Source organism: Cyanistes caeruleus, chromosome 31 (genome assembly GCF_971803275.1).
Source record: "Cyanistes caeruleus chromosome 31, bCyaCae1.hap1.1, whole genome shotgun sequence".
Classification (NCBI taxonomy): Eukaryota; Metazoa; Chordata; class Aves; order Passeriformes; family Paridae; genus Cyanistes; species Cyanistes caeruleus.
The window spans coordinates 3,580,474-3,606,716 of NC_141731.1; the positions used below are offsets into that span (position 1 = coordinate 3,580,474).

The window sequence follows — 26,243 nt, forward strand, 5'->3', positions numbered from 1 at the left end:
CCATTCAGAGCTTGATGCAAAAGATGCTTTCTGGGGATCTGCCCACTTCCAGAGGATGCAAACACAATTCTGCCTTGGGCTGGCAACAAGAGCTAGAAGGGAAAATGCTCAAGACATGGACGGTCCTTCTGCAGGGATGCACGGAAGCACCGGCCTGATTGGGGCAAGCCTTGCAGGAAATATCAAAGGAATTGACCTCACCCCCAGGGACTGGCTTAATGCAGGATGTGGATGACTTGATCCAGTCAGGAGGACAAGGAGAAGAGGTAGAGGAAGCCTCTGTGAAATGGCTTCATTTTCAGGCTAAAAAGCAGCTTTGAGTATCTGGAAAAAAATGGCAAACGGTAGAAAAAATGGTTAAATATTTGGGACCTATTTTAACTGAAGCTTTGTCTTGTATTGACCCTGAGAGGGTTCAGGGAATCTCAGAAAAAATGTTTCCCTGGACTAAAAAGGAGCTGCAGCAATTCTTAGGATTAACAGGGAATTGCAGGAGCTGGATTGAGGATTCTCTCTTCTAGCCAGAATATTCTGTGAATTTTTTACCCCCAGATAGTCTCAATGTTATGGGGTAGACATAAGAAAGAGAACAAAACTTAACAAAATGAAAAAAATAAAATGATTGATGCCCCAGCCATGGCTCTTCCAGACTCAGAAATCTGAATTGGAAGGGAATATTAAACAGGCCACCCCTGAGCCTGCACTGAAGGCAACGCAGCAGCAGCCAGGGCTCCCCAGCGGGGGAAGCTCCTGGGCCTGCCCACAGATCCTCTGCTCAAATCCTCGGCCTGGCCACCCTCCTTTGCCATCTCCAGCCACTGTGGGACAATCCTTGCTCTCACTCTTGCACCTTCAGGCCTTTCTGTGCCTGCCCTCGCCACAGCTGCTGGGGAAGGCACCGGGACAATTCCACTCTGCCTCTCAATTACACTCACACTCTGCCCTGCCTGGGATTACAGTCTGGGAAAATAGACCAACTTGAAAATGGCTTCAAATCTTATTTCTCTAAAGGAACTTGGTTTGCCTTTGCCTTGGGGAAAGGAATTTTAATGTTTCTTTTCCAGCACTCAGCAGAGATGAAATTAACATCTCAACAGACTGGGAATAGCCCAAAAGATTCTCCCCAAGATAATGACCATCAACAAAACATCAACACCCAGCAGCAAACATCAACCAACATCTACCCCAGACACTGCCCCAGGCACAGCTGGAGACACCTGGTCTGGAAAAGGCTGAGCAGGAAATCCAGGAGTGCCCACCTAATTCCCATCACAGGCACAGAAATCCGGCTGCAACAGGAAACCAAATCCTAACAACTCCACACCTTCAAACCAATGAACAATAAACCAAGGGATTTCTATGGGGTCAGAGTGTATGAATTTAGGAAAAATCTAGTCAAACTCATGTGTCATGGAATGATTTTCTCTGCACACCCAGCCTAAGTGTGGATTTAATGATTTCTTTTGCACATCCTGGCCAGAATCACGTTGTGCCTTGACTCTCTAGCACTAAAGACATTGTGGGAGAGTTTTTGATTTTTGCAAAGTTTCAGTGAAAGGATTACAGCATTAGATTTTTTATTTTCTTGTAATAATCCTGATTTTATATTGTCAGTTCAGTTTGGGCCAGGGTAGGGAGAATCAATTTTTAGGCCGAGAGAGAAGTAGGAAAAATTCAATTGCCTTGAAAATGTTTTGGGAATGTTTGTGCCTGGCTCATAGTTACGGCAAAAATTTTATATGGGTTTTTGGATGTTCACTTGTAGGCTGTTTCTCAAAACCAGAAAAGCTTTAAAGGTGACCCTTTATCTCATAAACACTTACTAGAGTACTGTTAAAAAAATAAACCAAAACAAAAAACAACCACATTGTGGCACTAACAAATGTGAATCATCCCATGACTGCCCAGGAAGAGAAGCTTTGTTCCAGGCAGCCAGGAAAGGAGCTTTAGAAATGCAAATGAACACTGATGGCCCAAAGCTGTCACTGTCCATGTTATATAGGGTGGATCAGACCACTGGGGTTTATTTGCTACCCCAAGTTCAGGGAAATCAGTTGGGAATCCAAGTATGTGATGATTTAATGAGAAAAGCTGACAATTGATGCAGCCCTGGCTAAAGGGAGCGCCCAGAAATGGGGAAAAGATGAATGGCCACCAGAACAAATGCTGCAACACCATGGACCAGACCCTGGGAACCCTGATGAATTCATAGCAGGTACCAGAGAATCCATTTCTCATTTCAATGGCACAATTAGATTACAGGATGTCATTGAAATAATAACCAACCAGACAGCTCCAGCTCCTGACCTTCCCCCCAACCAATCCACTCAGATGAGGAACACAACATTTCACCACGGGATGGGATCACATTATCTATTAGCAGAAGGAGACAGAATTTCTGGAAAAGTAAATGACTCAAACTGCTGTTGACAAATAGATGAGAACAGATACCAAAGGAAACAAGAAAGCAGCTCATGAACCAGACCAAATCAGGAAAGGATGGGAATGGGAAACGTTTATGTGCTTCCCTGGCAGACCATGGGTTAAACAAACGCCAGACAGAGCTGTCCCCTTTCAAATCTACACCCCAAAAATCCTGTAACTCAGGGATTCCTCCCAGAAAAAAATCTGCTAGGATCTCCATGAATTGAGTGAAAGGGGGGATGGGACCCCCAGACTGAGCAGGAGGGGCCTGGAACCCCCAAATCCAAGCACGGGGGAGGGGGTTGGAAATTGGAGGGATGATTGGGAAGGGGCAAGAGTGGGAAAAAGAGAGGGCTGGGACCCACAAAGTGTGGGGGAGGGTGCTGGGAAACCCAGATTGCATTCGGGGGGAATGGATGGGGATCGGGGAAAGGATGAGAAAGGGGAGAGGGGAGAGGGAAAGGTGGGGCTGGGATGAAAGAAACGTGGTTCCCTGTCCCGCAGCACTCGATCCCTGGAGCGATTCCCTGCGGCTTGTGGGGAGGAAGATCTGCACTGGGGGGTCCCCAAGCCCCCTGCCCATCCCAGCGTGTCCATCTCGCTGGTGCCCTCCAGCTCCCAGCCCGGCCCCGGCCGCCTGCTCTGCTCCCTGATGGATTTCTCCCCTGCCCACATCCAGCTGAGCTGCTCCCAGGGCCAGCAGCAGCTCTCGGGCCACGTGCTGGCCACTGCCGTGCTCCCCAGCGGGGACTGGAGCCAGCAGCTCCTGGTGCTGCTGGAAACCGCCCCCGGCAATGCGGGCTCAGCTCCAGCTGCCAGGTGGAGCACGGCAGCCTGGAGCACCCCCTGAGCCGGCACTGGGGCACGGCCCGGCCCCCACAGCGCCGGGGGCAGGGGCTGGCAGGACACGGAGGGGATTTGGGGCTCCTGGGATGAACTGGCAGCCCCTCCTTGAGAACCCCTCTCCCCCTGGCCCAGCTCCCCTCATCCCCCTCTCCCAGCCCTTTCCCACCGGCTCCCGGCCCCGCTCCGCTCACCCCAGAGCTCCTCGCCAGCAGCCGAGAGATGGAGGAGGACGAGGGCAAGGAGGGGAAAGCGGAGGAGCGGGAGGAAGAGGAGGGGTAGAGGAGGAGCAGGAACTGCAAGAGGAGCAGCAGAGGAGGCCCCATGAAACAAAGAAATTAAGAATTAAGAAGAAATGTTTAAAAGGGGTGTTTGACAAAAACCAGACCCTGACACCCTAATCCACAAGAACAGGAAAAAGAGTCAGACTGCAAGATAAGATAAGGAGCTGGAATACACAAACAAGATGCAAAGACAAAGGCACCACAGGATAAAGGAGATTCCTGGACCCTAAGCCGGAGGAAACGGATTTGAAGTCCCCCTCCCCAACAAAAAAGCGGCCAAAGGACTGAAAGGGGCACAGGGCTAATTTTAATATGAAGTGAAGACAGGCGGGGTTAGGAAATTAATATGTATTAGCCGTATCGTGTAAACCTGCTCTGTAAAGGATAAAAAGGGAAAACCCAATCAAAAAGGTGTGCATGCATTTTGGAGGAGATATCCCCCATGCACCTCAGTGCTGAATAAATTCATACCTGCTCTTATAACTACTCTGAGTTATAGAGTTCCTTTTATTCCGCAAATCACCCAGGTGCGTCCATCGCTCTCTGGATCTGCAGCCCCTTCGCGCTGGGAGCATCGGGCCCCGCAGCCCGCAGCTCACCGGGGACGGGAACCTCGCCCCGAAGCTCTTGGGCCGTCCTGGCAGGATTTATTTACAGGGGAAGGGATATTTGGAGCTCACTCGAAGTATCTTTGGGGACCCCTGTTCCTTTTTCTGGGGCCGGGCCGGGCAGAGCGATGTCTGGATCTTGCAGGACTCCAAAGCTGAGCTGAGATGCCCGGTACCGGCAGGGGGAGGGGAGCAGCGAAAAGGGGGGAGCCCCGGGAGTCCCGGAGCCTGAAATGGGGGCCTGGAGAGGGGGGACCCCGAGAGCCGGGAGTGAGGGGAGCCTGGAGAAGGGGCAGCCCGGAGAAGGGATGAGCCTGCAGAGGGGGAAGCCCTGGGACACCAAAGTGGGGACCCCAGGAAAGGGAAACCGCAGGGAGGGATTTTTTCCTCTCAGTCCTGATGCTTTGGAGATTTTCATGGACACAAGACACCTGAAGACTTCTAGAGATGGACTCGGGCAGGAGGAACCCTGAATCCTAGGTGGTCACCCCTTGTTTTTCCCCCCAAACCACACTTCTCATGCCCAAGCATTAGACAAATGGAGGAGAAGAAGGCAGAGAGGAAGATGCTCTGGGACCCCCAGGCAACAACAGTCAGTACAACAGTGGAGGCAAAAGCATTATCACCAAATCCATCTGCCCAGAGGGCAGAACTGTTTGCCTTAACCAGAACACTAGAATTAAGTGAAGGGAAAAGGGTAAACATATGGACTGGCTCAAAGTATGCTTTTGGAGTACTGCATGTACATGGGGCACTGGGGAAAGAAAGAGGACTGCTGTCTCCTCAAGGCACACACATTGAACATCAAGATGCAGTCCTGCAATTAATAAAAGCAGTACAAAAGCCAGAGCAAGTAGCAATCATGCACTGTAAAGCTCACCAATCAGGAAACTCCAAAATTCATGAGGGAAATCGGAGAGCAGACTGGACAGCCCGACAAGCTGCTCGAGAAGTGCAAACTGCAATGGCATTGATACCTTTAAAAACTAATGTATCTCAATTCAATTTACCCCCAGAACCAAAATATTCAATAGAGGATGAGAAATTGGGATGCTCACTGAATGCACAGAAGAATTCAGAAGGGTGGTATGTGACTACACAGGGACAAGTAGTGGTACCCCCCTTGATAATGAGAGAACTTCTACAAATTAAACATAACAAATGTCATTGGGGTGCAGAGGCACTGGTGAAATTGTTAAAACAAAATTTAATTTTAGTACGGATGTTAACAATGGCAAAATCAGTAATGTCAAAATGTGAAATTTGCTTAAAGAACAATCCAGTGGCTCGACAACAGGCACAATTAGAGAAAATTCAGGTAGGAGTAGGACCAGGAGATTATCAGCAAGTAGATTTTGTAGAATTAGCAAGAACTCGAGGATACAAATATCTATTGGTAGGGGTTGACACATTTTCAGGATGGCCAGAAGCTCTTCCCTGTCACACAAATCAAGCAAAGGAGACAGTCAAGTGGTTACTGCAAGAAATCATTCCAAGATTTGGGGTGCCTCTAGGAATATCATCAGATAGGGGCCCACATTTCACAGCCACAGTAGTGAGGGAGGTGAGTAGGTTACTGGGAATAGCTTGGCATCTCCATACACCATGGAGACCCCAATCCAGTGGACAGGTAGAGAGGATGAATCAGACATTGAACAGGCAAATCAGCAAAAGATGCCAAGAGGCTAAATTGCAGCAGCCACAAGCTTTACCAATAGCACTGCTGAGGATTCGGATAAAGCCTAGAAGCGGGATGTCAGTCAGTCCTTATGAGATACTGGATGGGAAACCATATGAATGCCCTGAACCTAATCCAAATGTACATGTTACAGGGAAGCAAGAGGTGTAGAATTATGTTCTGTCTCTTGGGAAAGCTCGAGCTTGACTTCGGAGCACCCTTGTGTGGAACAGGCCGCTGACTCTTGAGAATCCAGTTCATGACATCCCCCTGGGAGATGAAGTGTACGGTAAAAGCTGGAAGGAAGAACCATTAAAAGAAAGGTGGAATGGACCCTATCAGGTACTGTTAACTACCTTGACAGCAGTCAAAGGAGCTGGACTGGATCCCTGCATACATTACACCAGAGTGAAGAAGGTTTCCCCTGCACTGTGGACTGCACAAACTGTAGGGCCAACAAAGCTGCAGATAAAGCGGGTTTGATTGTTTCAAATGTCTAGGTTGCTAGTGACTGTAATGGTGATTATTTCATGGCCTTTAGTGCCATCAGTTGGAATCAATGTTACCTTGGGATGTGAAATGCAAAAGGATCAGCTGACAACTCTTCATTTTAGAATGAAGAGGGATGTGGGGGTGCAGCCAGAAACACAAGTGATAAAAGTCTCTAATACTATTCAGGCAGAAAATGGGATGATTGGATTAATTAAAGATTTGGCCAACATGCAAAACACCAGCAAAATAACTGCCTGTCTGCCAATACCAAAGGCAGCAGGAGACCTAATAAATTGGGGAATTATAACATCAGAATTGCCTGAAATACAAAAGAATAAAAATGAAAATGTGAGCTGTGTATTGCAAATAGATTACGAGTACCCAAATAAGACAGTGTTTGAAAATGTTGTGAAGCCAAAGTATTCATCTCTATGGGATTGTCATGAAAATGGAGGAAATTATGAACCAAAACTAGGCTAGTATGGGGGATTAGGGAATTATGGATGGTGTTCTGAAAAGATAGCAAAGGTCATTAAAGAAAAGATTCCAGTATTGAAGTGGAAGTGTGAAGGACAGGAAGGAAAAGATCGGGCTGAAGCTTGGGACAGTGCATGGTCAATGAGTGTGCTTCAGAAATTCCAATCTATGGCAGATAGCCCTTGGTGCATTAAGTGGGAAGGCTCTGAAAGTGAAACAGATCCAGGGGTATGGAACACTGCAACCAGTAGTAGAATGGAGGCAGACAAAGTGAATTGGTGGGAATGGAACAAAACTTAGGACTGTACTTCTGATGATGAAGAAATAAAACAAATGCCACCACTTGTGGTAGCTCTGCAAATTGGATGTGCCTGCAGAGGAATCAAAAATAAACAAGGTGAAATAAATGACAAGATAGGATAAGTGATCCAAAAGGTAATATGGAGCACAAGTACAGTTCAGAGTCCAGGCCAATTTGGATGGGCAGCAAGCGATGGCACCTGGACAACACATTTGCCTGTAGGTGAAAAAGCAAAAGAGATTACTTTAGGCCTCCCCACCTTATGCCCAGTTTGGAAAAGGTCCCCATTCAAGGGAGAACATGAACTTCTGCAAATAAGGACGAGACGTTCAGGAAAACAAAGCTGAAGATGAAGAAAGATGGCAGGAACCCTCCAGTAGTGTAAAATTTAAGTGGGTTCTGGAATCCTTGTTTGGTCCAATAACAAATTATAACAATAGAAAGATGTTGTACAAACTTACAGGCCAGGTAGAAAGATTGGCAAGAGTTACCAAAGAGGGATTTAGAGAGCTAAATGTACAATTACAAGCCACAACTAAAATGACCCTGCAAAACAGATTGGCTTTAGATATGTGATTGTTGAAAGAACACGGAGTGTGCGGGTACCTAAAAGGACAAATTGATCACTGCTGCATCCACAGCCCAAATGGAACTGCAGATGTAGAGCACAACATTAATCCGTTAAAACAAATAGAACATGAAGCACAGAAAGAGAGGGAAGATCTGACCACAAGTTGGGTAGATAAAATTTTTGAAGGGTTAGGATGGAATGTGAGCTCCTGGATCAAATCTATTCTTGAGAGTCTGATAATCCTACTAATTGTGTTCTTAGCAATCTGGTTAATCTGTGCAGTTCTGAAAGGAGAGATAAAGAAAAGAGGAACCTGGAACCAGAAGATAATAAAGGCACTGACACGGGACAGAGATCCACATCCACATTTGTCATCTCCAAGTCCTCCAGAGTGTAACAACGCTTACGACAACTGTGGATTCGAAGATGAACATCAAGTATAAACTCAGAAAAAATGACTGTATATAGTGAAAGCATTACACTTATTATAGTAAAGTGAAATACTTCCAAAGAGAGGAAATACGTCACTATGGGGTTAAATGTTTCTGAAAATGTTTGCTAAAATCATGTAGAGGTAGGCCACATGAATGCTGGGTATAAGGGATGGACTAGCAAGCCGAAATGTTTACGGTAACGGGAACTGGTACTTGGGGTCTCCAAGATACCCACCCAGAGATAAGATTCGGACATGTTCATACAAGGATGAGCTAACTCTCATGAAGCAATACAGATAAAGTTAATGAAGATTTATTAATGAAACAGTATTGATAAGGTTGTTACAATGATTACTGCTACAGCTGAAATTGTAGAAATACGTGCACTTTGGACAAAGACAATGGAGCTAGATTTGGGTTGCTGATACCCCCAGTTCCCCCACGCTTCAATAAAGTACCTGCATATAATCAGACTGTGATTATGTGTCTTCCTGAACGCTAACAAAGACAGATCAAAAACTTCCAAAACACAAAAAATCTGATATCCCCCCAAAATACAAAGATTCAGCCCCCACAAAAAAACAAAGCACCGACATTTAGCCCAATAAAGCTCAGAAACTCCAAGATTCAGCCCCGTGAAGATCGTGCATCTCCCTGCCCGGGCACTCGCTGCATGGGGGGTGAGGGGGGCAATGAGGCCGGGCCGGAGCAGGGGGTGCCCGAGAGAGGCCCCGAGCCCGGCAGAAGCCCCTGCACAGCCATGCAAGTGGCTCCTGGCCGGACTCGGGGATCCCCCTGGCCATCCCCGCTGGAGCAGCCTGCTCCTGAGGGACTCTGGCCCCTGCGAGGGACCCCAGGCTGCAGCAGGACAAGGATTCCTGGCCCTCAGGGGGAGGCAGTGACATGACCTGACTGTGACCCCCATCCCTGTGCCTCTGGGCGGGGAGGGGGACGGAGAGGGGCACAAAGTTAAGCCCGGGAAGGAGGGACAGCCGGGGGGAAGATGGATTTCCCTAGGAATTACTTTGCTTCTCGTTTGCTTGCTCTGACACGTTTGATAATAAATTCAATTAATTTCCCCAAGTCAGGTGTGCTGTGCCCGTGACCAAGGATTGAACTGTCCCCACCCTCATCCCGACCCCCGAGCCTTTCCTTGTTCTGCTCCCCGCCCGGGACAGGAAGGAGAGTCACAGAGTTTTGGCCTCGCTCCGGCATCCCCTGCTCCACCCCGGACTCACCCCCAGCTCGCAGCGCCCTCAGCTCCCGGGCACACCGAGCTCCCGGCGCTTCAGCGCAGCGGCGCTTCCTTGGCCTCCTGCCCGGGCCGGGCCCAGCGCCGGGGCCGCTCCTCAGCCCAGGGGTCCGAGAAATGGCCGAGATCAGCCCAAGGCACGCGAGGCCGTGCCGTGCGCAGAGCCCGCCGCTGGCTGCGATTGGCTGCTTCTGCCGTCACTCGTGGCTCTGGCGCGCGCTGATTGGGCAGAGCGGGGACAAGCCCGGCCCCGCTGGCGCCCTCAGGGCGGCCGTGGGGCAGGAGAGCCGCCATTGCCGGAGCGTCTGTGCGGGCCCGGCAGCGGCGGCAGCAGCGGCCGGAGCCCGGTGAGGCGGCGGCGGAGCTCGGAGGCGGCCCCAGCGCAGCGTCCCGGGCACAGCGCAGCCACCTCCGGCCTCCCGACACGAAGCGGGACGAGCCAGCGCTGCTCCGCCACCGCCTCCTGCCGAGGCCCCAGCGGCAAGGAGACCGCGGGCAGCCGCTCCCGCAGCGCCCTCAGCCCAGGGCCAACACGGGCCGGCCACGGCACAAGCCACCCGCCACAGCCCCCTGCCGCCCCCTCCCGGGCCCGCAGCGAGCCCCGAGCCCCCGCAGAACCGAGCGCGGCTCCCACCTGCGATGGCCGGGGCCGCCTCCGAGCTCCGCCGCCGCCTCTCCGGTTGTTATCAATGAAATTACAATTTTGACAACTAGGTCCCTTGGGTTAATGGCAGTTTAATTAAAAATGAATACAATTTAGTAAATGGAATAGTAATTTCGTATAAAAGAATACAGTTTACTAAAAGAATATAATTTAGCAAAAAATTAAAATTTATATATATAATTTGCCAGTAATTAAGTATGATTAAAGCATAAGCAAAACCGACCGGGGTACGGGTTTCTCACCCTGCCTCATGTACAGGACAAAGCACTTCAAGCTAAACTTATATACTGTATGCTTATACATATTCATTAATGCTTCCCATAAGTTTCCTCCTATTTCCGATTTTTCTGTCTTTATGTCACTTTCCTTCACGGCACATGTTTCACTTGTTGTTAGGGGGTCTTCAGTCTTCTTTTGGGGGTCTTTTGGCGAAGGCTTCTCCTCTTCCTCGTTGTCCTTTGGATAACCTTACAGGTTTGTGTGTGCGTACTAAGCGTTGTGTTATGTTACTCTACTAATTAGTCTGATATTTACTGATTTTTAGGTCCAATGTTAAAGTCGTTCTAATTTTGTCCATTTCAAGGCCGTCTTGGTCTTGAGACATCACTTATCTTATTAACTACATCCTGTACCTCAATTTTAACATGTAACATCTGCAAAGGCGTACATCTGCCTTGTAACACTGATTGCTTTTGTTGCTTCTAATGACAGCTTTCCAAATAGTTACAATTTAGTCAGCACGAATCAATTCCATTTATTATAATCCCCAATTTCTCTTTTTAATTACATTTATTGGTGCTTTTTTAAAAAAAAACCATAAACTTGAATCTTAATTTTTTTATCTTCTCAATAATTTCATTTCTTGCATTTACTTTATTTTCATTTCTAATTTCTTAACATTTTTCATGCTGTATCAAGCTTTTTGCCCTCTCTTTCAAATTTAGTTACCTTTTTTTTTGAGCTATTATAGTTTCTTTTCGTTCAGTATTCCTTGAATTACTGAATGGATTAGTCTAATAAGGCATGAAATTATACAAAATAGAAACAATAATCTTAATATAAACCACTATACCATAAATTTTAACTTTTTCCACTAAGTACTTCTAAAAAGGTTATCTCACTAATCAGTCTTCAAAATAAAATTCTATTTTTGAACTGGTATATATATCTTTAGCAATTTCTGTGATGGCTTTTCTATAATCATTTATCTTTATACAACACTCAGATTTGTTCAACTTTCTACAAACTCCCCCTTCTTCAGCTAACAAATACTCCAGGGTAATTCTGTTTTCATAAACAAATGCTCACATTTGTGAATGTTGCTTGGCCAGCAGCTTTAGGGCAGTAGAGGTTTGGTTTGAAACAACTTTAACTACTGTCTGCAGCTTTATGAACTGATTCAATAGATAGATTTGGGTTCTATGTCTCTAAGATCCATCTGCAGCTCAAGTGGCTGGGTCATCTCTCTGCAGGCCATTTGTCTTCATTTCTGGTTTCTTCTTGCTTTTGGAAAGTCAAGGTTCAAGTCTCTTTTATTGTTTCTTAATGTTTCATAAAGTGGTGTTCCTAACATATTGCTCCTGGACCTCGGTATAACGAAGAAGGAGGGTCATATAACTCTTAAGATACAGGTTGTTTTTCACTTTTGAGGTAATTCACTGTATGCTCTTTGCTCACAAATTTAATATATTCTATCAGGGGCTTTCCATTTGTTACTTGTTGTACCTGGTTGTTCCCAATAGAATTTTAGGTCACTTATGGATTGGTAAGGGTTAGCTCCAGAAGTTTTATACCAGCACAAATCAACATGGTTATCCTACAATTACTTTCTTTTTGTTATTCTCTAATATCCAGCAGGAGTTTTTGGTGGCCAGGTGTTAGTATTATTATCTGATACAAACTGTTTTAATTATTTGATGATTCAAAATCTATCTTCCAGGTCATTTTATTGTCTTGGAAGTTTGAGTAAGATTTCATTTTTAAAATTGGTCTGGAGCTAGACTCCCACTTTCCCACAGCTATTTTTTTAGCTATTTTAAGTCTTTCACAAATTTAACGTTTAAATAATTTTAATTCTATAACTACTTCTTGCATTAAACCTAGAAAATTATTTTAGTTAAGGTTGGCCAATCTCAGTTGCTATACTGCTGTTTCAACTGTTCACACCACTTACTCATTTTGTCTAATTCTTTCCCTGAGATTTTTTTTATACTTTTACAAAATTACTGTGATTGTAGCAGGCAGCATTAACATATGGATGTGCCACAAACACAGATTTTATCTTGTTTTTTCATTTGTCACATTTGTTTGCGTTTGTCACATGGATCAGAATTATTGTGATTTTGTTTTTGCATAGTTTGTTTGCTCATTGTTTGCTTTTGTGCTGCTTGTTTTAATATCGCTTGTTTCTTTCTTATTTTTTTGGATTCTGTCCCATCCTGCTTTATGGTTTTGGCCAGTTGCCAAGGGTATCTTAATGACCACAGTGAAAATAATCCTCAGGAGTTTTCACTCTCTACCTTCCTCAAGGCCCCTGGGGCTGCAGCCAAGGGCCGAGGTGCCAGTCTTCTTGGTAGCAAAGTTTATACCCTGGGCTCTGGTCACTGACACGTTTGGTCTCACTGCTACCCTTGGCCTCATAAGGTTCCTATGAGCCACTGCAACTCTGCTTGTTTCAAGGATGGCACAGATTTCACAGCACTGTCTTATCTCTCTCTCTCTCTTAGGCAGTTTTTCTTTTTTTCTTTTTAATTTAAACTACTAAAGCTCCAGAGATGTGCCAACTACAATAAAAGTTACTTTTTACACAACTTCAGTTAGCAATTTATTAATAAAGCTTTAATTAACAGGGGGTTCTTTTAGCAAAATTTTTGCTGTTAAATAAATAAAACATTTAGTCAAAACCATTTATATATACTATACAAAATATTGAAAAACAAACATTTAAAAAATACGGAAATTTAAGGTTCTGTGAAAAAAACCTGTGCTACATCTTTTTAACACTTATAATGCACATAACACAACTGTAACACACCATTTAGATACTATATATTCATAAAATATGTTTGTGCTTCACAGACTCTGAGCAAGGCAGAATTTGTCTTTTGAATGTGTAAATATAATAAACCAAACCAAATTAATGCCAGGTTGTAACAAATGGTCAGTTGTGTTATATGTTAGAGCTCACTTGGCACAGCCAGCACTGCACACTTTTCAGATAAATGGGATTTAGGTGGTGCTGCTGTTTCTATTTCCAGCAAAATATCTTTAGGTGAAGGAACAGTTTTACCTCTTTTTTTTTTTTTTTTTTTTCCTGCTACTTTTTAGTTTGTAAAGGATACAACAGATAACTCTCGCTTTCTTGTGTTTCAGTAATAAATTTATCTTTCCCCCCACCCCAGGGAAGCTACAGGGTAGCACAGTCGCTCTCTTCTTGATTAAAAGGTTCTTTAGAATTTACATACTGATTTAAAGCTCAACAAATCCAATCTTTAAACGAGCCAAACTTTGGCCAATTCAAATTATCTTTTCGGATAATTTTCTCTGTCTATTTAAACATATAATAATTTATCATTTTCTGCTTGTTTTTCCTCTCCGGGATTCCCATGTATCCCAAACTCACAACATCATCCTCAGTGGACTGTCCTGAGGAATGCTCCCCTCCTGAGAAACCCCCTCACGGCTCTCAGATATTCCGGGCTCCTGCGAATTCCCCTTATAATTCCCAGCCCCTGGGTTCAAGGACTTACTGTCCCTTGAGCCCATCTCTGGCACAACCAACCAAGAAATCTCCGCTGCCAGGAGAATCTTGATCCCCCTCCCTCACTCCGTGGTTCAGCTTCCCCCCTCCCTCAATATTACTCTGTTGCTCTATCCCGTCTTTTGCCAACTACTCGCTTCCTGTCTAATTTCCTCTCTTTCTCCATTTCTTTTACCCCTCTTCGACTGCTCATTTCTGGCTACTTCTCTTCCCAATCCCTCTCAGCTACGTACTAAAGTTCCCAACTCTTTTCTCTTTTTAAAGGCAGCTGAAGCTGCCTCAATCTCTCTCCTCCTGAGTCCCTTCACTCAGCGATCAGATCACTCCCTTCTCCCCGAGGGCTTTCCCGTGGCTTTTAAGACTGGGCCTCTCCCTCCCGTCCCTGCCGGGGATTTTCACTCGTTCTTCTCTTTCACTGCCCTCCTTTCCCGGCCGGTCTCCTGGCGGCGAGCCGAGAAGGCGGTGCGGCCGGAGGTCTGCACTCCCTTTGGGGGTCCGGGCTGCCCAGCCCGGTCTCAGAGCCTGCACACACACACACAGGCACACAGCTCCCCCCTGCCCAGCCCCGTGGCACTCACACGCTCCGTTTGCCCGGCGCTTCTGCTGCACAAGGCGTTTTACAGGCACCTTTATCTCTGGCCGGCACTCTGCGGGAGCTCTTCTGCACGCCTCCTGCAGCCAGCTTCTTTTGCTGCTGCTTTATCCTCAGTGGAACTTCTATTTCCACGGGAGCACCATCTAACCTCGGCACCACCTTAAAAAATTGGTGGGGAGCTCCTTCCCAGGATTAGCCGTTCTTCCCCTAGATTGGAGTTCCCGGGATTTGGCACCAAATTGTTATAAATGACTTTCAAATTTCCAAATAATCAATCTAATTAATTGATAATATACTTTAATAAATTGGATACAAAATAATAAAAGAATACAATTTCGTGAAAGCATACAATTTAGTAAGAAAGATACAATTTAATAGATATATTCAGATATATATTTATATATTGACAGAGACAGATATAGAAGATATAGATATAGATATAGATATAGATATAGATATAGATATAGATATAGATATAGATATAGATATAGATATAGATATAGATATAGATATAGATATAGATATAGATATAGATATAGATATGTATGTGTGTGTGTGTGAATATAATTGGCCAGTGGTTACAAATGGTTAAGGCATAAGCAAAACCGACTGGGGTACGGAGGGGGTTCCTCACCCTGCCTCACCTACAGAACAAAGCACTTCAAGCTAAACTTATATACTGTATGCTTATGCATATTCATTAATGCTTCCCGTATGTTTCCTCCCATTTCTGATTTTTTTGACTTTACGTCACTTTTCTTCAAGGCACATGCTTCACTTGTTGTTAGGGGGATCTTCAGTCTTCTTTTGGTGGTCTTTTGGCAAAGGCTTCTCCTCTTCCTCGTTGTCCTTTGGATAATCTTACAGGTTTGTGTGTGCGTACTAAGCGTTGTGTTATGTTACTCTACTAATTAGTCTGATATTTACTGATTTTTAGGCCCAATTCTTAAAGTCATTCTAATTTTGTCCATCTCAAGGCCGTTTTGGTCATGAGACATCACTTATCTTCTAAACTACATTCTGTACCTCAATTTTAACATTTAACATCTGTAAAGGGGTGCATCTGCCTTGTAACACTGATTCTTTTGGTTGCTTCTAATAATAACTTTCCAAATAGTTACAGTTTAGTCAGCACGAATCAATTCCATTTATTACACAACCTCCCGGGCCCGCAGCGAGCCCCGAGCCCCCGCAGAACCGAGCGCGGCTCCCACCTGCGATGGCCGGGGCCGCCTCCGAGCTCCGCCGCCGCCTCACCGGGCTCCGGCCGCTGCTGCCGCCGCTGCCGGGCCCGCACAGACGCTCCGGCAATGGCGGCTCTCCTGCCCCACGGCCGCCCTGGGGGCGCCAGCGGGGCCGGGCTTGTCCCCGCTCTGCCCAATCAGCGCGCGCCAGAGCCACGAGTGACGGCAGAAGCAGCCAATCGCAGCCAGCGGCGGGCTCTGCGCACGGCACGGCCTCGCGTGCCTTGGGCTGAGCTCGGCCATTTCTCGGACCCCTGGGCTGAGGAGCGGCCCCGGCGCTGGGCCCGGCCCGGGCAGGAGGCCAAGGAAGCGCCGCTGCGCTGAAACGCCGGGAGCTCGGGGTGCCCGGGAGCTGAGAGCGCTGCGAGCTGGGGGTGAGTCCGGGATGGAGCAGGGCATGCCGGAGCGAGGCCAAAACTCTGTGACTCTCCTTCCTGTCCCGGGCGGGGAGCAGAACACTCAAGGAAAGGCTCGGGGGTCGGGATGAGGGTGGGGACAGTTCAGTCCTTGGTCACGGGCACAGCACACCTGACTTGGGGAAATTAAATTGAATTTATTATCCAACTTTTCAGAGAAAGAAAATTAGAAGTAATTCTTACGGAAATGCATCTTCCCCCCCGCTCTCTCTCCTTCCCGGGCTTAACTTTGTGCCCCTCTCCGACCCCCTCCCCGCCCAGAGGCACAGGGATGGGGGTCACAGTCCGGTCATGTCACTGCCTCCCCCTGAGGGCCAGGAATCCTTGTCCTGCTGCAGCCTGGGGTCCCTCGCAGGGGCCAGAGTCCCTCAGGAGCAGGCTGCTCCAGCGGGGATGGCCAGGGGGATCCCCGAGTCCGGCCAGGAGCCACTTGCATGGCTGTGCAGGGGCTTCTGCCGGGCTCGGGGCCTCTCTCAGGCACCCCCTGCTCCGGCCCGGCCTCACTGCCCCCCTCACCCCCCATGCAGCGAGTGCCCGGGCAGGGAGATGCACGATCTTCACGGGGCTGAATCTTGGTGTTTTCTGAGCTTTATTGGGCTAAATGTTGGTACTTTGGTTTCTTGTGAGGGCTGAACATTTCTATTTTGGAGGGGATTTTGACTAAATCTTGTTTGATTAGTTTTTGATCTGTTTTGATGTTTGGAGGGTGTTTGGGCTGAATCTTAGTGTTGTGGAGATTCTTCCAGATACAAGATGCCCAGTGATTTTCTGAGATGAACTTGGACAAGGAGGAACCCCCAGCCCAAGGTGCTCTCCTGTTGTTTTTTTCTCCCCAGCCAGGATTTTACATTCCCAAACCGTGTCCAGATGGAGGAGGAGGAGGAAAAGCCCCGGAGATGCCGCACAAGGAGGGGCTGCAAACCCGATCCAGGGAGTTGTGAGGAGGAAAGATACCCCCAGTGCCAGGAACACGGCCAGAGATCCAGCCAGAGCTCAGAGCAGGGGGAGAAGCCCCACAAGTGCTTGGAATGTGGGAAGGGTTTCAGGTACAGCTCTGACCTGCTCCGGCACCAGATGACCCACATTGGGGAAAAGCCCTACGAGTGTGGGAAATGTGGGAAGAGCTTCACCAGCACATCTTACCTGATGAGACACCAAGTGATCCACACGGGGGAACGGCCCTACACCTGCTTGGAATGTGGGAAGAGCTTTGGGTGGAGCGCCGCCCTGAGAAAACACCAGCTCATCCACACTGGGGAGAGGCCCTACGAGTGTCCCCAGTGTGGGAAGAGGTTTCAGACCAGCTCTGATGTCCTCAAACATGAGCGGATTCACACAGACGAGAGGCCCTTCCGCTGCCCCGACTGCGGGAAGGGCTTCAAGCACAACTCCAACCTCACCATCCACCGGCGCATCCACACTGGGGAGAGGCCCTACGAGTGTCCCCAGTGTGGGAAGAGCTTCTCACAGAGTTCAGCCTTGACCCAACACCAACGGAGGCACCAGTAAGGAAGGCCCTGGGAGTGTCCCAAGTGCGGGAAGAGCTTCGTGCGCTGCTCCAGCTCCATCCCCCATGGGAGGATGGGCGTTGGATGATCCCCAGTGACCCCCGTTGGGCAGAGCCCTGGTGATCCGTGGTCCTGGTGATGCGTGTTGGGAAGACACGTGGCTGGGAGGCTCCACATCTTCCCGGCTCCCTGTGGGCACCTGGATAAAAGCAAGGGAATTAAAATCCAAGGGGATACAGAATGACAGTGGAAATTGTTGACTTTCAATCCTTGAGAACCTTTTGCCTCAGGAGCTGTGTGGGCAGAGAAAAGGGGGTGACACCGGGCTTGGGGGGCCCGAGGGAAGCACACACGTTCGTGGGGGGGGGGAGGACACCACCCCTAGGACCCCCTTTCACCTCCCTGTGCAGGCAGAAGCCAATCCTCAGTGCCAGGAAGACGAAGGCCAACACGGAGACTCCAATCCCCGTCAGCATCTTGCTGTGGGCAGCGTTTGACGGCATCCCTGGGAGGTCTGCAGAGGTCAGGACCCCCAAAACTTCTCACAGACACTTCAGTCCCCTCCAAGCACCCTCCCAGTCCCTCCCAGCCCACCCAGGACCCTCTGAAACCTCTTTCAGAGTCACTAATTTTAAAAAATCAGGTATTTTAGAAAAAGTGGAGATCTTAGCTAGAGATAGGCCTTGCTGGAACTAGTTAGAGTTAATGATGAAGTGAGAAGCAGGATTTGAGATAATGAATCTCAGGTAAAAAATTACTTGTCATTGTATGTTTAGATGTGCTGATAAGGGAAAAGAGAAACTGATAAACGGGTTCAGGAAGATCACAGACCTTACATCTGGAAACCCATTTCAAAGTCACAAGGGAGGAAACTGGAGTTGTACCAAATGTCATTTGTAATGTCAACCATTGTAAAGGTAGAAAGGTGAGAGTGGGGAAGAGCGGTTTTCCTTCATCTCTTGATGACCCCTCCTCACCAAAACGACCTGTTCTTCAAATCAGGGAGCCAACCAGGCAGGTGTAATGACTTTTTAAACTCATTACTGTGAATTTTAATCCAAAGTGGGGAATGCGGGGTGTTAGCATTATGAATATGTATTCATATTTAGGATATTTAAGACTTTTGTATATAAATAGACACTGGAATCTTTTGTCAGCTTGCAGTGCGTATTAAGGGGTGACTCCCGCACTCGCCCAGTGCTGTGATTAAACATCCACTTTGTAACTTTAAACTGTTGGAGAGGTTTTTGTCCATTAACAGATTGATGTTGATACCAGATCAATATCGCTATTTTGGTAAATCACTGCCAGTCTCTTCCCAGCCTCCCCAGGACCCAGCAGAGCCCCTCCTGTTCCCCTCAGGATCCCACAGCCCCCTCCCAATTTCCCCCCACTGCCCCAGGACCCCCAAAGCCTCTCCCAGTCCCTTCCCAGCCCCACCAGGACTCATCAAGACTCCTCCCAGTCTCTTCCCAGCACAACCAACCTCATCCCAATCCCTGCTTTCCAATCCCCAATCTCCTTCCAGCTACTCCAGGCTCACTCAAATCCTTCCCAGTGACACCCAACACCCCCAAACTCCCTCCCAGTGTCCACCAGGACCCCCAGAACCCCATCCCATCATCCCCAACATCCTTTAATCCCCTTCCCAGCCATCCTAAGCACCTCAATCCCTTCCCCAGTTTAAACCAGTCTGTCTCAAACTCCCTCCCAGTTCCTCCCAGCACCCCCCAATCCCCCTCTGGGCCCCCCCCAGTGCCTCCCCCGCTGCCCCCGGCGCTGTGGGGGCCGGGCCGTGCCCCAGTGCCGGCTCAGGGGGTGCTCCAGGCTGCCGTGCTCCACCTGGCAGCTGGAGCTGAGCCCGCATTGCCGGGGGCGGTTTCCAGCAGCACCAGGAGCTGCTGGCTCCAGTCCCCGCTGGGGAGCACGGCAGTGGCCAGCACGTGGCCCGAGAGCTGCTGCTGGCCCTGGGAGCAGCTCAGCTGGATGTGGGCAGGGGAGAAATCCATCAGGGAGCAGAGCAGGCGGCCGGGGCCGGGCTGGGAGCTGGAGGGCACCAGCGAGATGGACACGCTGGGGACACTGGGAGAGAGTGGAGAGGAGTGGTGTGGCATTGGGAGGGACTGGGAATGGACAGGGAGGGACCGGGGTGGCACTGAAAGAGATGAGAGTGGATACTGGGACACTGGATGAGGGCGTGGAGGTCTGGGAGTGAAGTGAGAATGAGCCAGGAATAGACTGGAAATGGCTAAAAAGGAGTGGGAGGGACTCTGGGGCCTCTGGGAGGGACTGGAGGCACTGGGAGGGACTGTGGTGGCACTGGGCGGGACTGTGGTGGCACTGGGAGGGACTGTGGTGGCACTGGGCGGGACTGTGGTGGCACTGGGCGGGACTGTGGTGGCACTGGAAGGGACTGTGGTGGCACTGGGCGGGACTGTGGTGGCACTGGGCGGGACTGGGAATGAAGTGCGCGGTGCTCGCAGGCCGAGTCCAGCGCGGGGCTCTCGGCTCTGTGGATCTGCCCGGCAACTGATGAGTCATCAGAGAGGCGCGCTCTGATTGGCTGAGGGGCGGCAGATCCACGGAGAGGCGAGATGGACAGGCGGGGTCACTGGGAGTGACTGGGATGGACTGGGAGAGACTGGGATGGACTGGGAGAGGCTGGGATGGACTGGGAGAGGCTGGGATGGACTGGGAGAGCCACGGGAGCCATTGGGAGGGACAAGGGACCCCGGGGATGGGCACACGGAAGGCTGAGGGCTCTGGGGTGATTCCCAGGGAGGTCTGGAGGGACAAGGCCGGGCCCCTCTCTGTGCCCCGCGAGCAGCGGCCCGGACAGAAAAGTTCAGGAGCGGGAGGAGGTGTTTCTCTAGATTGATTTTAATCCTCATTCTCCTGGTCTGATTTGCTCAATCCTAAGTTCAGTTCATTTCCCCATGTCGGGCTGTTGTGGCCCTGATGGTGATCCCTGAGTGACCTCTCCCTGCCCTTGTCCCGACCCACGAGGATTTGGATTTGTTTCAGTTCAGTGGAATTCGTGGTGATTTGGGGGGAGCTGGAGCAAATCAGCTGGAAAGCACAGTGGGTGTGTGTCCTGGGTTGATTATGATGTTAAATTGTATCCCCATTCGTCCACCTAACCCAGACACAGGTTCTGTATTCTTAAAATTCCATCTGAGAGTAAAAGTGAGTGGAAAAGAAGCACCAAGTCTGTTATCAGACTGCACTTGCTCCCCCCGCATCGGGAGTTTTGACTACAGCACAGACAGACAACAAGACACAGATCGCCTTGGCTTTCCAGCTAGCCGGAGCAGAGAGGTCTTCCTGGACTGTTTTCTTTCCCTTTTTCTGAAACGAATCGAAGCTGCTCTGGACTGGGGGCTCGGGGGAGCACCGGGAGCACCCCTGGACTACCGGGAGCCCAGCCTGGGCAGCGGCATTTTCCAGCGCCAGAGGGACTGATAACAGAGCCAACACCCCCAGGAAAGAGACCCTCTGAAGTTCCTCATCTCTGCTGAAGGGCGAGAGGTTTTGTAATTTGATATCGTTCATTTTTGTGCTGGGTAGTGCTGTGCCTGGGAAATAAACAGGTTTTTTCCACTCCTCTCAGAGAAATCTCTTCCCGAACTGGATGGGGGGTGGGAGAAAGGGGCCACGTGGGTTTGCTTCCCGGGGGGAACCCACTGGAGGTTTTCTCCCAAATTTACCCTAAACCAGGACAATCACCCAAATTACATAAAAACATCACAAAATTTCAGAAACATCCCTCAAAATTCCAGAAAAATCCCAAAAACTGACAGAAAACACCCACAAAATTTCCTAAGTCTTCTCAAAACCCTACCAAATTCCAGAAGCATCCCATATAATCTCCACAAATTTCCGCACAATCTAAGAAAAACCCCTCAAAACTCTTCAAGACTCCTCAAAATCCCCAAAAATTCCAGAAAAACCTCACAAAATTCCAGTAAAAAATCCACAAAATTCCCTAAATTTTCTCATAAGCCTACCAAGTTCCAGAAATATCCCACAAAATCACGACTAATTTCCACACTATCTAAGAAAAATTCGACACAATTCTTCAAGGCTTCTCAAAATCCCACAAAATCCCACAAAATTACCACAACATTCCAAAAAAATCCCACAAAATTCCAAAAATCTTCTCAAAACCCTACCAAATTCCAGAAACATCTTTCATAATCTTTACAAATTTCCACTAAACCTATGAAAAGTCCCACAAAATTCTTCAAGTTTCCTCAATATCCCACAAAATTCTACAGTAACCCCCCAACATTCCAAAAAAATCCTAACAATTCAAGAAACACGCCACAAAATCCTTCAAGTCTCCTCAAAATCCCACAAAATTCCAGACAATTCCACAACATTCCAAAGAAATCCTTCAAAATTCCAGAAACATCTCACAAAATTCCTGAAAAAAACTCACAAAATTCCAAAAATCTTCTCATAACCCTACCAAATTCCAGAAACATCCCACAAAATCTCCACAAATTTCCACACAATCTAAGAAGAATCCTTCACAATTCTTCAAGTCTCCTCAGTATCCCGCAAAATTCCAGAAAATTACCACAACATTCCAAAAAAATCCCAGAAAATTCCCTAAAACATTTGAAAACCCCACAAAATTCCAGAAACACCCCACAAAATCTCCACTAATTTCCACACAATCTAAGAAAAAGGCCCTCAAAATTCCTCGTCTCCTCAGAATCCCAGAAAATTCCAGAAAATTACCACAACATTCAAAAAAAATCCCACAAAATTCCCAAAATCTTCTCATAAGCTTACCACATTCCAGAAATATCCCACAAAAATCTCCACAAATTTCCATGCAATCTAAGAAAAATCCCACACAATTCATCAAGGCTGCTTAAAATCACACACAATTCCAGAAAATTACCACAACATTCCAAAAAAATCCCACAAAATTCCATAAAACTTCAGAAAACCCTACCAAATTCTTGAAATATCCCCACAAAATCTCCACTAATTTCCTCACAATCTAAGAAAAATGTACTCAAAATCCTTCAAGTCTCTCCAAAATCACCGAAATTACAAGAAATCATCACAAAATTCCAGAAACATCCCGCCACCTTCCAGAAAAATCCCAAAAAATGCCTGAAAACACCCACAAAATTCCCTAAATCTTCTCAAAACCCTACCAAATTCCAGAAATATCCCAAATAATCTTCACAAATTTCCACAAAGCCTGAGAAAAATCCCACACAATTCTTCAGGGCTCCTCAATATCCTACAAAATTCCACAAAAACCCCACAACATTCCAAAAAATCCTAACAATTCTAGAAACAACCCACAAAATCTCTCAGGTCTCCTCAAAATCCCACAAAATTCCTGACAATTCCACAACATTCCAAAAAAATCCCACCAAATTCCAGGAACACCTCACAAAATTCCAGAAAAAAACCCCTCAAAATTCCAAAAACCTTCTCATAAGCCCAACAAATTCCAGAAATATCCCAAAAAATCTCCACAAGTTTCCACACAATCTAAGAAGAATCCCTCACAATTCTTCAAGGCTTTTCAAAATCCCACAAAATTCCAGAAAATTACTACAACATTCCAAAAAAATCCCACAAAATTCCCTAAAACTTCAGAAAACCCAAAAAATTCCAGAAACATCCCACAAAATCTCCACTAATTTCCACAAAATCTAAGAAAAAGGCCATCAAAATCCTTCAAGTCTCCTTAAAATCCTACAAAGATCCACAAAACCCCAAAACAATCCAAAAAAATCCTAAAAATTCTAGAAACATCCCACAAAATTCTAAAAAAAAATCACGAAATTCCTTAAATCTTCTCACAGGCTCACGAAATTCCAGATATATCCCACAAAATTCTCCACAAATTTCCACACAATCTAAGAAAAATGCTTAAAAACTTTTCATGAGTCTTCGAAATGTTTCAAAATTCAAAAAAAATCTCACAAAATTCAAGAAACTTCCACAAAAATCTCTTCAATATCCCACAAAATTTAAGAAAAAAATCCCACATTAAAGAAAAAAATACCACAAAATTCCCTAAATCTTCTCAAAACTTTACCGAATTCCAGAAACATCCCACAAAATCTCCACAATTTCCACAAAATTCTACAAAAATCCCTCAAAATTTGAGAAAATTCGACAAAATTTAAGAGAAGTTCCACAACATTTGAAAAAAATACCACAAAATTACCTAAATTTTCTCCCTTCACCATATTTCAGAAACATCTCACAAAATCTGCACAAATTTCCAGAAAATATTAGAAATATCCCTCAAAATTCATCAAGTTTCCTCAATATACCACAAAATTCCAGAAAAATCCTACAAAATTGCAGCAAAATCCCAAAAAATTCTTAAATCTTCTCATAACCCTACCAAATTTTTGAAACATCCCACAAAATCTCCACAATGTTCCACAAAATCTAAGAAAAATCCCGCGGAATTCTACATGTTTCCTCAATATCCCTCAAAATTCTACAATACCCCCTCCAAATTCTGTAAATATCCCACAAAATCTCCACAAATTTCCACAAATCTAAGAAAAATCCCACAAAATTGTTCAAGTCTTCTCAAAATCCCACAAAATTCTACAAAAATTCCACAAAAGTGCCACAAAATTCTTCAAAATGTCACCAAATTCCAGAAACATAAAAAAAACCTCTTCCAATTTCCACAACATCCCAAAATATTTCCTGAAAATTCCAAACATCCACACAGATCTCTTCCACTTTCAACAAAATTCCAGAAATATCCCTCAAAATTCTTCAAGTCTCTTCATTATCCCACGACATTCCAGAAAAATCCCACAAAATTCAAAAAAAATCCCAAAAAATAGCATATAAATCCCTCAAAATTGCAGAAAAAAATAAAATAAGTCCTTAAATCTTCTCTAAACCCAATCAAATTTTTGAAACATCCCACAAAATCTCCACAAATTTCCACAAAATCTAAGAAAAAGCCCACAAAATTCTTGAAGTCCTCCCAAAATCTTTCAAAATTTCACAAAAACCTCAATAATTCCAGAATCATCCCACAAAATCTCCTCATAATTCCAGAATAACTCCAAAAAATCCTACAAAATTCCAAAAAAAAACCCCAAAGAATTCCATCAATCTTCTCAAAATCCCACCGAATTCCAGAAACATCCCAAAAAATTTCCACAAATTCCCACAAAGTCTAAGAAAGATGCCTGAAAATTCTTCATGTCTCCACAATATCCTTCAAACTTCCATAAAACCCCCATGAAATTCCAGAAGCATCACACAAAATTTAAGGAACAATCCCACAATATTCCAGAAAAATCCCCCAAAAATTCTTCAAGACTCCTCAAAATCCCACAAAATTTCACAACATTCAAAAAAAATCCCACGAAAGTATTTAAATTTTATCAAAATCCCACAAAAGCTCAGAAAAATCCCATGAAATTCCAGAAAAATCCCACAAAAATCCCTGAAACGTCTCAAAACCCTACCGAATTCCAGAAACATCCCAAAAAATCTGCTCCAATTTCCACAAAGCCTAAGAAAAATCCCTCAAAATTCCTCAAGTCTCCTCAAAATCCCACAAAATTCCACAAAAACCCCACAACATTCCATAAAAATCCCAATAATTCTATAAACCTCCCACAAAATCCTTCAAGTCTCCTTAAAATCCCACAAAATGGCAGAAAACACCCACAAAAATTCCTAAAACTTCTCAAAACCCTACACATTTCCAGAAACATCCCAAAGTATCTTCATAAATTTCTACAAAATTCCAGAAAAATCCCATAAAATTGCAGAAAAATAAAAAAACCTCTCAATCTTATCAAAACCCTACCAATCTCCAGAAACATCCCACAGAATCTCCTCCTATTTACACAGAATTCCAGAAAAAAACCCCACAAAATTCTTGAAAAGCCCCACAAAATTCCAGAAAAATCCCACCAAATTCCAGAAAAATCCCACAAAATTCCCTAAATCTTCACAAAACCCTACCAAATTCCAGAAACATCCACAAAATCTCCACAGTGTTCCACAAAATTCCAAAAAAAATACCAAAAAACTCTTCAAGTCTTCTCAGAATCCCACAAAATTCTAGAAAAATCCTCAAAAATTCCAGAAAATTTCCCACAAAATTCCCTAAATCTCCTCAATATCTCACAAAATTTTACAATATATCCCACAAAATTCCACAAATTTCTCACAAAATTCCAGTAAAATCTGATGAAATTGTTAGCGTTCAGGAACACACATAATCACGAATGATTATATGCAGGTGCTTTATTAAGAGATCTGGGTGTCAGGGGTACACATACCCAAATCTGACCCAACTTGGTTTTGAGTTGAACATGTTTTTCTACTCTATCGTTATAAAACTTACATATTAATTATTAAACTAACATCGTTCTATTGTATACATTGATGTTACCCAAGCATGGATTTCTCATGATCCCCCTCAGACCCCTAACATTGTTCCTCATGTTCTTTAAACAATAATAATATCTAATCATATCTAACAATTGTATCATTTATTATATACTGCTAACACAGGTGCAGTTTCACCTGATCTTTAGCAAGCACAAGGCCTAACATTTCCCAGAGCCTACTTTTCCCAGGCTTGCCAAACCTAACTTTATTTCTAAGTCCCTGAATTTTCTAAGATTTTAAGACCTTTTACTATTATTCCCCCCTTTGAAAG

General features: G+C 46.0%; 3 protein-coding genes across 4 annotated transcripts in view; 1 reads left to right on the forward strand and 2 right to left on the reverse strand.

Annotated features, from left to right (window-relative positions):
* Nucleotides 1-18,783, forward strand: part of LOC147648733 (uncharacterized) — a 394,698-nt gene extending 375,915 nt beyond the window's left edge. Inside the window, exons 1-2 of one of the 2 annotated variants that reach the window (XM_086866602.1) lie at nt 15,834-16,001; nt 16,880-18,783. In XM_086866602.1, coding sequence (XP_086722728.1) covers nt 16,911-17,552 — 642 coding nt within the window. In that variant the 5' untranslated portion in view covers nt 15,834-16,001; nt 16,880-16,910 and the 3' untranslated portion in view covers nt 17,553-18,783. Of the gene's footprint in view, nt 1-15,833; nt 16,002-16,879 lie in introns of those variants that run through there. The other variant, XM_086866601.1, reaches the window with a different exon arrangement.
* LOC147648746 (uncharacterized) overlaps nt 1-26,243 on the reverse strand; it is a 132,412-nt gene that overhangs the window by 2,744 nt on the left and 103,425 nt on the right. The window lies entirely within an intron of this gene.
* Nucleotides 2,604-9,498, reverse strand: LOC147648747 (uncharacterized). The gene is made up of 2 exons (XM_086866480.1): nt 4,336-9,498; nt 2,604-4,264 (listed from the first exon to the last, which is right to left on the reverse strand). The coding sequence occupies exon 2, from the start codon at nt 3,591-3,593 to the stop codon at nt 2,604-2,606; it is 990 nt and encodes a 329-aa protein (XP_086722606.1). The 5' UTR covers nt 3,594-4,264; nt 4,336-9,498.

What these genes read in the sequence shown, in the direction of transcription:
- LOC147648747 (XM_086866480.1), bottom strand. Translation starts at nt 3,593, where the DNA reads ATGGGGCCTCCTCTGCTGCTCCTCTTGCAGTTCCTGCTCCTCCTCTAC.